Raw genomic sequence first — 13115 nt, 5'->3', positions numbered from 1 at the left:
ATAGGTTTTTTAAACTTTGGATGATCACATAGTGTTCATTTTAACCATAATTAATAAAATGCAGTGCTTGCCAAAGGAAAACAAAACCAGCAAGCTGGAGGATGATGCAGAGTTAAAACTTAATGACTGGCAGATTGAGTTTAGACTCTTCCCTCTAAACCACATATGAATTTGCTTGCTGATATACTTAATATTAAAAAGTGAATATAAAGGCATTACGGAGTAGCACTGGTAGTGTGGGGCTGTACCTTTCTTTTGCTCAGGTGTCAGAAAGAAGAAATTCCATTCTAGTTGAAGTTTTTAATGTACCAGCAAAACTGGAATTTTCATATAACAATTTTAGGCTGAGAGTTATTCTTATTTGGTTATCATTTGTTAGGTAAGTTGCATCATTGTCTGTATTTTACAGTGAAGGCTTTGTGTTGTGGCCAGATGGCACAGCTCATGTAACCACAGTGTGCTTGTCTTGATTGCAGCACATCTTCATTGCCACCTCTTGACTGGCCTTTACCAAGCCATTATGGGCAGTGTGAACTGAAAATAGAAGTCCAGCCTAAAACTCATCACAGAGCTCACTATGAAACAGAAGGAAGCAGAGGAGCAGTAAAAGCATCTACTGGAGGACACCCTGTAGTAAAGGTAGGAAGTCTGGCTTTTTTAAATAGAAGGTAATTTTTTAACTACAGTTATTGGTATTTACAGTGCTGTGAATTGTTACCTTTTGTTATGCTTACAGCCTTTCCTGGGCAAGATTTTCTCCCTTAAACATAATAACTGTTTTGAAAACACTGACCAATAATAAAACCAATTATTGTGGAGCTGAGAATTAGATGTGAGGTCCTGGTAAATTAGACTTGTCTTTGGCATCACACTGTCTTTGAAGAGAAAACTATGTGGGTTTGGTCTAGTTGGAATAACTGTGCATGAGATGCCATGTGCTCCCCTCTGACTTGGAGTGTTCAGGTGTATGTATACACATCTTGTTCTGTGCTGGGGAGATCTCAGGGTTGGTTAGGGATAGTCACTGATGTCTCCTTTAATATCCATGGTGGCAGCTGGCTCACACAACTTGGAAGGGAACCCACTCTCATTCACTGAACATGGGGCAAATGATGCTGAGAAACTGTGGGGCTTCTTAAGATGCCTTGGTCTGTGTTTGTCACATCCTTAGGTGAAAGCAGTGTCTACTAACCTCAGTATTGCTTAATGGTCTTCATCCTACTTCCAGGCCAGGTTAAGACAAAATTTAATGGCTTTTTATAAGTCGAATCAGACAACAGTTACAAAATCTTTATAAAACAAAGAGGGGAGAAAAATCTGATTACATGGAAGTTTCAGCAGGTTCTGTCTTTTCCTCCAAATCCAGGATATTCCATTGTCTTTTCCAATAAAATTACAGTCTGTGTTTCAGTCTTAAATCTTTTGCTACAGTCTATACATTAAAAATGTATTTTACATAATTATCCTCTTCCAGTAGTTGAAAGTAACTCATTAGTATTGGAGACCAGATGCAAAGTGCTGATAGGATTGGTGTAATCAGTCTCCATTCTTTCTCCTACTCTTACTGTAGTATAAATATGTTATCACTTTTCCTCCTTATAGTTTATTCCAATGAATTGTGTCACACCCTGTATTTACATCATTACATTTCATCTATATAGATGGAGGATATACTAGCAGTATTTAAGTGTCTCGGATATCTGCTGTTCTTAATGTGTCTAAGCATCCTCTGCTTTCCAGGCTCTTCATCTGATGAATTTCTTCCATCAACCTGACTCCTAATCATATTCTTTGGACTGTTCTCTGATAGCTTACCTTGAACTTTTTCATTACATCTTTTTTCCTCTTAAAAACTTTGTATTTTCCCCTTCTTTCCCTCTAAAAAGGGTTGCTTGTCTGCATCCCATCTTCCTTCTTGAATGTCTTTCCCTTTTTTTTCATTTCAGTTCATAAGCTGAGTTTTTCATCCAGCTTTCATGTTCCCTGCAGAGTTGTTCAGTATTTTTCTTCTCACAATACTTTGATCCAACCAGCTGCAACTCTCTCCTTTTAACAGACCTAAAGGGTTTCTTAGCACAGTAGAGGCAAGGCTCAGGTGCTTCTTAGGGAAGTGTATGCTGCAAGCTGGAGAAAATTGAGGGTGCCTGGACTGGGCTGGGATTGGAAAGCTGGCAAGACACGTTCCTTCATGTGGAGTATTGTGTTGCTTTAGTCAGAGGAGGACAAGTAGACACAACTTCTACATGCCAAGGTGCTTGTGATGGAATTTATCACATCATTAATGAGGACAGAAACCTGAGAGATTTTAGGGGACAAAATAAATCTTTCCTGAACTGCTGTGAACTGCCTTTAATACTGTTAATTTTTTTTTCCTCTGGGTGCTCATGTTTTGCACTGATATTTGCATTAGGGGAATTTATGCTGATATTTGTGATATTTGTATCACAAATATGTAGGCTTTCCTTTGCTTACAGAGCTAGATGTTTCTAAGCTGCAGTACTTGATGCTTCTAACTGCAGTAATGCAAGTTAGAAGAAACACATCTGCAGTGGGAGACTTACTCTAATGATTTTAAAAGCTATTTATTTGCATTGAAATTTTGAAATACCTTGCTATGCGAGAATGCTGTCTTAAAAATGAGGATGGCATTTATGTGTCTGCCAGTCTCATGCTTCAACACGTGCAGCACTATGCCCCTCGAAATTAAAATGAATGCAAATCCAAATCAATATTCAACTTTGCAATTTGGTCTCTTCCAGCTGGATTGGAAATTAATTGTTGTGTTTGATAGAAGATAGGAAGTTGTTATGAAACAAAGCATTGATTTGTATTCACTTTTTACTTACTACTGGGAAAAACAGCATGGGAAAGGCCACATTTGGAAAAGGCAATACTAAATATCTGTAAGCAGGCAAATGCTGCTTTACTTTCATTAAAAACTGAAATGTGTTCCAGTATTTCTGGAAGCTTATTCCAGAGATCCAAATCACAATGTGGATTACTACTTCTTTCTGACTTTTCTTTTTGGTACTCTTAGCTTTAGAGCAGTCACTTCATGTGTGTGATCGCTGCAGAAAAGTACTCAGCATTTTCCTGTGTAAAATAACTGTTTACCAGTGTCAGAGATGAGAAAGGAGGTGGCTAAATAGAATAGAATGTTTTAATTGGAACAGGACCTACAGCAGTTGTCAAGTCCAACTGCCACATCTTTGGGTGCCTGAAGGCCTCTGTGCTTTTGTTTCTTACACAACTTGTTTTGCCTTTGAACATTATTTTATAGAAGCTGGAGTATTTAATTTCCAAACTGTTAAGCCTCTGTAGTTCTGCACGTGCACTTGATGTATTATTTAAAATAAAGATTTTTAAGATCGTACATGGCCTCAAGCCTTTAATGTATTAGTGCATGTCATTAATCTATTACTAATACTGTACCACACCTGTTGCTAGGACACTAAGCTTCTGACAAATTTGGCATCATCTGTTGTTGAGTACATTTAATCAGCTTATTTCCAAATGGGAGGAAATTAAATAAGTGGAGCATCATGCTTTCCTTTGTATATCTCTTAACTTTAAGAAAGCTAATTCTATAATGATGTTCTCTTGTTTTTAGCTTTTTAATGCAAAATGTTCTAAGTGGCAGATACCTTTCATTTTAAGCTGTGCTTTCTTGGGAATATGTTGCAGCTAATCCTTGTCATCTGAACAGTTTCTTTTACCTTGGTAGAGAATCTGCATGATAATGCTTTTCACAGGGAAGGAATAAATAATAGAGCAGAATGGTTTGCAAGGAGAAAGGTGCTATGTTGAGCTTTTGTCATCCAAATGATGTGGAAATTTTGTAGTGCATTGCCAGGAGACAGCCTCTGAGCACTCCCTACTTTTACCATTCTATCTAATTCATAGGTTAGAGTCTGCAATTCACCCATCTGCAGAGCCTCTTAAACAAGTGTAGTTGTCACATTTTATCCAACTCTAAATGAACAGTCATCATTGCTTGAATTTCCCCCTTCCCATGGGTCCAATTGTACATAAAATAATGTTTGCACTTAAAATTTGCTAGGATGAGCTTTTTACTTTTACTGTGTGAGCTGGTAGGGTTCTTCATGAGACCTCACTTGGATAATGGTTATGATCCAAACCAGAAAAGCCTTTTAGAGCAGGTGGGCACCTGAAGAATCTCTCTGAGATAGTTTGGGTTTTTTTATTTTTGTATCTTAAATTCATTTTAGATCAGAAAATTTTTCTTTTTAAAATAGGTGAACTTGTTTTATATATTGTGTTCCTGCTATTCATGTAATTTTCTGCAATTTTCTTGGCTCAAGTATTTTAAATTTATCGACATCTTTTAGTGGTAAATGATAAAGGCTGTGTTGTGCACAAGAAGTAGTATTTCCTTTATTCTTTTGTCCTGTTGCTAGGGAGGAAGGTGATGTCCATGCTGGCCATCTTGTATCCATACCGAGTGATGTACCCAGGGTCTGTGGGCTCACAGCTGCCCTTAGCACCATTCTGTGTGCAAGGAGTGTCTGTCCTGGGGCCACTGGCCACTGTGGGAGGCAGCTGTAGGTATGAACTGTGATGGGGGAATTAGTTCTCCAGCTGATGATGTATCTGCAGCAGACACTGCACAGAATCCACTTACACCCCTTGTGTGCAAGATTTGGAGTGGTGGTAGCTGTTAGGAATTTGCCTGGACCACAAGTGTCTTTTTTCTATACTGCAGAGGGTTTAAGGATAGAGTAATTCTGTTGCTCTGTCATCAGCAAAATTATTCCTGTAGCAGATTCACAGTAACTGAGGAGGGGGAAGCATTGTTTAATCCATATGGACAACTCAGCAGCTCTGCAGCTGAAAAAAAGATGTAAGATCAAAAATCAAAGTAATATTAAATAAAATTAAGTTATTTAGATGGCTATGCACTACTACCCACTGACAAGCAGAGTGTGAGGTTTCATGGAGACCTGTAAAAGAGTGGCTCAGTGTCAGCTGTGTTTAAAGTGATTGCAGAGCTTGAGGTCACGACAAGTGCTGCAGGGGAAGAAAAAAGTAAACTAATTGAGCAAAAGTAAACTCACTTCGAACAGCTTTCAAAGTTCTGAGACAGGAATGTGTTCTCAAAAAGCCTGTCAAACTCTGCCTGAGTCCTGATGGGAGAAACTGCAACCAACAAGAGAAGATCTACCCAGGCAGTGTCAGATGACCTGATAAAAATAAAGTAACAAAGGTTTGTCTAAATGAGTTTGTTTCCTGGCCTGTAATTCTGTGGCTGTCACCTTTTCTCAGCTGTTCTCTATGGCTGATGCATTTTACTACTTGAATATCAAGTATAGTGTTGGAATTCTCCCTTTTCTCTATGTCCAATAAACAGGACACTTTTTCTGGGTTTTGCAATCCTTCCCATTCTTCCTGCCTTTCACTCTCTGATTGTCATTTTTGTCTTGAACTTTTTCCTGATTTGTCCATCACCAGAAGGCAGGCTAGCTCTAGTTGCCTACTGTTGTTTGGTGACAGCAACCTGCCAGTAAATCTAAAAGGCAGAAGGTAAATCTCAGCCTGTGTGAACTGTGTAATGGGCTGTACTGGCAAAAACGTTGACCTTTGGATGAGATTCTAAAACTATGTGTCTTTGAAGAACAGTTTGATGATTTAGGCATCATCTGGTTCAGAATCCCATAAACAGATTGCAGAAGTGATGTCTCTGCTCACTCTAGAAAATGTAATAATTGGTGTGAAAACCAATAAAAACAGTCATCTGCTTTTTCTATCATAGATTTACTAATTTCTTTTTCTACAGGTTATGTGAGAATAACCTCTTACTATACTACCAATGCTTGTCCAAAAACTCTCCATGACATAATTAGCATTTGGGGTTGGTATTTCAGGAATAGCACCTTTTTTTTCAAGGGTGTGGTAGAGCCAAGTGCATATGGATGGTTTGTTTGATGGCTGGTTACATGGGACTTGCAATTCTGCACTGTGTGTTAGCCTTATACTGTTTTAGCTATTAAATTATATCCTTTTTTGCATAGTGTAAAATGGGACAGGACTAAGACACCTCAAAAGTGCCTGAAGTCAGTATTTAAAACACTTTAAATCCTGTCTGCAAGCAGTGAGTATGTAAAAGTGTGAGATTTCAGAAATAGAAATCCAGGCTTTTAAACCTTGAAGAATGTTCTATACATGTGTAAACACGTGGTTCCATGACCAATAATGAACTGACATTTGCCATTACTCTTTCGCTTTAGTCCTTCACAGGATCCATTTGTTTTTGTGATGACTTTAAAATGTTTGTAATTGGACTTGTGCCCCTATCTCATAGTTTAATAAAGTTTGTTCCTTCTATCTGTCATTATTTTTTTCCACAATTACAAAGGTCTGTACTGTTTTAAAGTCTTCAAGTCAGTCTACTCAATAAGTTTATTTAACAAAAGACAAAGGAAGATACTTTACTCATAAGTATATTTTTCCTTCTCTGTTGATGGAAAGGTGCACCAATAATAAAGTGATAGAAAATAGTACTGTACTTCATGAAGGGATTGAAATAGATTATTTGGTTCAACATACTGAACTTTAAAATCAGACATTTAACATTCTGTAACATTATAGCCTCTGCAGAATTGGAATGAAATTGTAAAAAAAATTCCACTAGGCTACTAAGACTTTCTGAGCCAGTGGTTGGGATATTGCATGATAGATCTGAATGGAGTTTCCTTCCATCAGTTTCTGCAGTCTTTTTTAAGCAGTCCATTTGAGATAACAGGTCAACACTCACTGCACCTCTGCTAGGCTTCAGGGGATGACTGTGGTCAGTTTGCCTTTCAGTAGCTTCCCTGAACTCTGCTTACTTCATTTCATGCCCATGGTTTGCTTCAAGTTTTTCAAAATGCAGCTGATGATAAATTCACAATAAATTGTATCACTGGCAATAGTCATGGTGTCTTCTGTTTTAAATTATGTTCATCTTCATGCCCTTGGATCCTTGTCATCCCTTAGCTGTCATCCCGAGTCTTGGTTGATAGATGTGCTGTTCAGCTTGGCAGATAGCCCTTCAGCTTTTAAACCCAGCAGTCCTCACAGTTCTTAAGAAAAGTTGCTGCACACCACTCAAAAGGGGAATTCTTGTGGAGAAATGACTGTAGAAAAAAAATTCAGTTGATCAAAGCCATGCACTAGTGCCTCTCTGATACCACTGTACAAAAGATTCCAAGCTTGTAGGTCATGTATTTCTTTTCTCAGAGGATAAAACACTTAGATGGTTTGGTTTTTTCCTTTAAATCAAGTTTTTGAAAGAAATTTTATTTTACTTTTGAAGTGGGCTGAAACTTAAGCAGTGAAGGTTCTTTTCCTTTAGGATTTTTTATGTTTCATAGTAAACTGTACCATATTTTGCTCAGTCTTCCAAAGTAAAAGGAAAAAGTACCTGTTTCAGGAGAACAGCTCTTTCCTTACACCCTCTACAACGGGCCCTGCATTCTTCTCTTTTGCCCTCTTTACCTTGTCGCTCTGGGGAGTGTTCTAAGGAATACAGAAGTCACTGAAATGCATCCAGCTGCTGTGAGTCTATCAAAGGGGAAATAACTATTTATAATCTGCTTTTCATATCAAGGTGTTGAAAAGCCTTGGAAATCTCCATCTGAAGTAAATGTTTAGCAAGTGCTTGTGGCTCTTTACACAGATGAGTTTCCTTCCTTCTTCACATTTGAACTGAGGATTTTTGTATAGCTACTGGTGCATTTGGTGAAGATGGATTGTTAACTTCAGGGACTTGATGATGCCAAACTTGCCTTGTATTTCAAGAGTATGGTCTATTTTTAAGGAGGCCTATTTGTATGTAAAAGCTTTCTTTCTAATCAGCCTACTTCACCAATCCAGTAATGCCATAAGCAGTGACTTAATTGCACAAAGGCAAAGGAGCACTGAAATCTTCATCTTCAATTTTCAAGCAAAAAAAAAGGCACTTAAAAGATGAGTATTAAGCCCCAATGAAAGTTTGATTAAGCATGGCAATTTCCTAATAAATGCTGGTAAGTTTTGCAGGAAAAATGCTTTAAAAATACAATCAAATAGGTCTTGACACCATCTGAATGTTGTTGGTATCATTATATTATTATTTGATAGCTGAGCATAAAACCTAACTGATGAAATTATCTTTCCCCTACCACCCCACACCCCCCCCCCTCCCCAGTTCCACGTTTTCTCTTAAATTCTGAGACTGAAAGTGTAGGTGTATGTAATGCTGACATTATTTCTGGATTCAGTGACACTATTAGGGACTTGGGGTTTTGGATACTTTGGTTCAAAAAACCCAGACTATTTCCAAGTATACTAGTGTTGTCTGTAAGTACCTGGTAACTGTGAAGTGTGTATTTCCTTTTGGGTATTTTTCCCAAGCTTTGTTGTATGACTTAAGAAATGACACTTATACACTTGACTAGAGATTGGTAAGACTTGGCCTGCAACAATAAATGGAAAATGTGGACAGAACCTTCTTCGCTTAAAAAAAGTGGGATGAGGTAAGTATTTGAAGTATTAGAGACTAAAAAGTCTTCTCACAAGCTTTTCAAGTTGCAAAGTTTTCTTTAGATCAGAGCCTGTCAGATCACAATATGTGAGCCAGCTATGGCCCAAATATAATCTGCATGAAATCTGTAAAAATGCTAGTGTATTTTTTCCTCGTTGATGCCTCTTAATTAATGTGACCTCTTTGTTTTCCTCAGCAAGGAAACCTCACCGCTGCCACAAAATTCCAAGTTTAAATAATGCTGTCTTCAGTGATCAGACTAATCCATATAGTCTCTAGCATGACACATTTTTAAAGGATTTTCCATATGTGCATTAAGAACATAGGAGTGGTTTTGTTGCATAAAATACAACTTCTTGATGATCCAGAACTCTCTCATTAAATGCCTGCCTTTGCAGTTGCTGGGTAAAGGCTCTGAACTCACAGTGCCATGCAGGGGTTTCCTGTGTGCAGTAGTAATACGGCTGGAACTGCTTTGGCATGAAGCCCTCGTGGCTTATCCTGTAGTGACCTTCAGTCTTTAGCCTTCCAGCTTTAGTTTAACTTACGCAGGCACTGACCTCTGCTATGGAAACGATATAGAAACACAAAAACAACTTGGCTGAGTTTCCTCGGCAGAGCAGTGGGTGGTGTATCAGGATTCTGTTACAGAGGAGGGTTTCTAGAGGTCAATAGTGACACAGTGCAGTAACTTACTGCTTGTCTGCAGCACACTGTTTGCTGCTCCTGGGGAAGTGCTATAGCTTTTTTTTTTTAAAGTAAAATTAGCAATTTTTTGTTTGTAGTGAGCAGCTCTAATGCTGCACATTAGTGGAATAAGTGCTGGAAGGTGTACCTGAAAGCCTTCCTAGGGCTCAACCAGTAGTTCAGGTTACTGTTGCTCTGTAAGTGACCCATGACTGAATTGTGAGCACACTGATACTGTAGTGCCTTACTGTAATGCTTCTTCATGGTGCTGATTCTGCAGCACTTGCCAGTAGGTTGTAAAATGCTATTTATTTAAACACCTATGGTCTGTAAAAAGACACCATGTTCTTATTTGTGTATATTCTTTACTAAGGTGAGCTAAAGGTTCACCATGGCTTCATTATGTATTTGAACAAAACACAGTATTTTTTTCTCTCGACTTAAGTACTTATTTTCATTGAAAAACAAGTAGCGAGCTGGGGGTTTTTACTGATATAAATGTTTGGGCTGTTCAACATACAGAATTGGGCATAAAGCAGACAAGGTGATAAGAAAGTGTCACCCTGCTGTCAATGAAATTAAGAACAATCAATATTTTTTTGAATGAGAACAAAACTATTTAAAAGGAATGCATTTTCAATGCCTAAATAAGTAATTTTTCCTGATTTGAAGTTGATTTGGGGTAGTAAGTCACCTTCATTATTCACAAGGTGGGTATTGTATCAGTAATGGCAAATCAGCCTGGAGTTGCCAGCTTGCTTATTACACAAGATTTAAGGGGGAAATGTTCATTCTAAAGCACAGATTTTTATAATAAAAGTTGAGTTTTTTCTATCCACAGTCTCTCCAGCTGCCTGAATTTCACTGACACATCAGGCTGTCTCGTTAGCATGCACAGCCTGTTGAGCTTTCTGGCTTTTGGCTGTGGCTGTAGGGAGCATGGGGACGCTGCAGCTTGTCCCTAGTTGCTTAAGGCTGGGATGTTTCCTTTAATGAGGCCCCGTTGGTACAGTCCAGCCCTGAATTAATTACACTGTGCTGGAGGACATGGGGGTTATTCTTTCTTTCCCACTCCCTGGCTCATTTTATTGCCACAGGTATTGCACACATTGGTTATATTTATACCTTTACATTGAGGGGAGGGAGTTGTCTCTCTTTACTTAATCTTGAATAAAAGCAGTAAATGGTCTGCAATACCAAATATATACATTTAAGTCTCTGCTACCTTGCCCATGTATATGGCAATAGTCTCCTGGGCATTACCAGTGTGACTGCTGGCATGGGGGATGTTTTACTTCCCCAAACTGTGCTCCTGCTCTGTGTGGGCTTCTGTAGAAGATGGTCTTCACGCACTGTAGACAGAGCAGCTTAGTTTTACAAGTATCCCCCACCCTTCCTTATCTCTGGTATCACCAGTATCTCTAGAACTGCTGTGTACATGTCCATTGTTCAGCAGGGGGAAGATTAGCCTTAATTGGAAATTAGCTTTGTCACAGTGACCGCATTTGGAAGTCAGTCAAATTTTTGAATAGGTCTGGCTTGTAATTTTTATAATTCCCAGTATTAGAGTGAACACATTTAACTAACGTCACATTTAGGCTGGATTCCATTGTGTTAAGATTTAATTTTAACTCTGAGGAAAATGGATGGTGGAGTTACAGTGTTGAGAACTTGTGACAAGATGGCTGCTGTAATTGTAAACTCATACATGTCCTAATTTTCTTTGAACTTCTAAAATAATTCAGACTAATAAAAAAAAATCAAATATTAACTTGGTATTTAATGAAAAAGAAACTTTTGGAAAGACACTGGAGTCCTGCATCAAGCATAAAAAGGAATTTATGCATATATATATATTTAATTGATGTAAAAGTCCCTATGCTCCACTGTCATTGCAACACTAAGAGGAAAGTTCCTTGTGGTCCTGATGTTCCTGTAGTTTGTAGTTGACTTCTGACAATGAAGGGAGAGAAACCTGACAGTACGCTGTCACAGGAGGTGCTTTACTGTTACCTTTCTAAATGCTTGTTACCACATTTATTTATGTGGGAAGCAACTCTGACATTCTAGTCTCCACTCAGTGGCTGAAGGGATATTTTGGGTAGGTTTGGGTGGTTTTTTTAGCTAGATTTAGCTGTCTTTGCTGAGAACTCCAGGAAGAACATACTTGACAAAACAAAGACTTTACAGACTTCTGTTGGAACCTAAATTTCTATTCTTGACTGAAAAAGCTGTAATAAAAGTGACAGGCCTGGTAGGTGGTGCCACTTGAATATAGAAACCAGGCTGTAACTTGAATATAGAAACCAGGCGTTCATTTGGTCCATAAAACTCCCTGGCAGTAGTGATGCAGCAGCAGTGGGGCTTCTGTCTGCTGGGTGTGGGTGTGCTTTGGGCTTTTGTGCCGCTAACTACTGGCTTAAATTACTCTTCTAAGTAGGTTAAATTGACATGTTTTGTTTGGTTTTTAAGTGTTAGTTCTGTAAAGAGCTTGGATAATATTGTTGTGTGACCAAATAACTCTCCCTAGAGACAAAAATATTGACATGACAAAACCACGTTTAAAGAATGACTGTCTGGCCCTCCCTCCCGTTTGAACATAAGTTGATGTCAAAGTCAATGAAACGTAAATTTGCTCCAGTGTAGTTTAGCAATTATATAACTCGTAGCCTGCATCAATCTGCCAATTGCAGGAAGGTGAAGGAAAATGGATTTGTAAGAAATACGCTGGAGGCTTCAGATTTGTAAAAGCAAGGGTTAAAGGAAACTGGTGTTACTGTTGTTTATATTTGTTTCCTTAAATTACCTGTGTACTATCATAAAATGGGCTTTTTATTCTAGATTCAGTTTACTTTTTTTTTCTGCTGTTTCAGTGTTGTGCCAGAATTGATAGAGTTAGCTCAAGCAACAGGTGGTTTTATGGCACTGAGTCCATTGGTATATTTGAAAAATGGAAAGAAAGAAATGTGTAAATTAACATTCGGGGCTTTAAAGTATTTTCCTTGGCAAAAATAAGCCACACTTGATTTTCTAGATATGATTTGAATCTTATTGTCCTAACTTGATACATTTGCAGTCACAAGAATTAAGTTTAATAAAAGTTGCTATTCCATTTCATAGTAGAAAAGCTAAAATAAACTAAAATATTTTAGAATTTCTGTAATCTAGATGCTTCTTAGTAAAATTGGCAATCGCTAATTAAAAGCAGTACCAGAAACAGACGCATAGCATAGCTTTGATGTAGAAATTCTGTAGATAGAAAAATTCTCTTTGAGAGACTCAAAAATAATGAATATTTGGATATTCATTTGTTCCAGTAATTGTTGCCAGTCCTTGTGTTTGGTGACAGATACCTCTACTCAGTTTTCGCTTGCTGAAGAGTCTGCAGAAGTTTGTGATGAAATATACTGACTCTTAGCTCTTTGGGCTCACTGTGTGTTTGTAGTTGCACACACAGGGGCAGTGGCAGTCTCCTAACGTGTTCCATGTGCCCTCCCTCAGCTGCTGGGCTACAGCGAGAAGCCGGTGAACCTGCAGATGTTCATCGGCACGGCCGACGATCGCTACCTGCGGCCCCACGCCTTCTACCAGGTGCACCGCATCACCGGCAAGACCGTGGCCACTGCCAGCCAGGAGATCATCATTGCCAGCACCAAAGTGCTGGAAATTCCACTTCTTCCCGAGAATAACATGTCAGCCAGGTACGTCACAGCAGGAGTTAGGTATGTGTAGTTGCTATGTGTCATTTTTATTTTCTTTGTGTCTGCAAAGGTGAAAGAAATCTTGTAAAATGAGCCAATTTTCCACAAATCTGGGTCGTGATCAAGAGACACATCTCTTAAAGCAAGCCAGTGTGAGAACAGTCAGAAGTAAAAGAGCAGGAGGGCAGGGAAGTTCTTGTACAAAT

At 38.6% G+C, this 13115-nt stretch overlaps 1 protein-coding gene across 2 annotated transcripts in view; it reads left to right on the top strand.

Annotated features, from left to right (window-relative positions):
• Positions 1-13115, top strand: part of NFATC3 (nuclear factor of activated T cells 3) — a 63587-nt gene that overhangs the window by 23480 nt on the left and 26992 nt on the right. For both annotated transcript variants that reach the window (XM_066327835.1, XM_066327834.1), the window contains exons 3-4: positions 477-639; positions 12710-12909. In XM_066327835.1, the coding sequence (XP_066183932.1) occupies positions 477-639; positions 12710-12909 (363 nt within the window). The remainder of the gene's footprint in view (positions 1-476; positions 640-12709; positions 12910-13115) is intronic.

This window comes from Sylvia atricapilla, chromosome 12 (assembly GCF_009819655.1).
Source record: "Sylvia atricapilla isolate bSylAtr1 chromosome 12, bSylAtr1.pri, whole genome shotgun sequence".
NCBI classification, from domain to species: Eukaryota; Metazoa; Chordata; class Aves; order Passeriformes; family Sylviidae; genus Sylvia; species Sylvia atricapilla.
The sequence above is the reverse complement of the archived record's forward strand: the minus strand, read 5'-3'. Positions and strand labels throughout refer to the sequence as shown.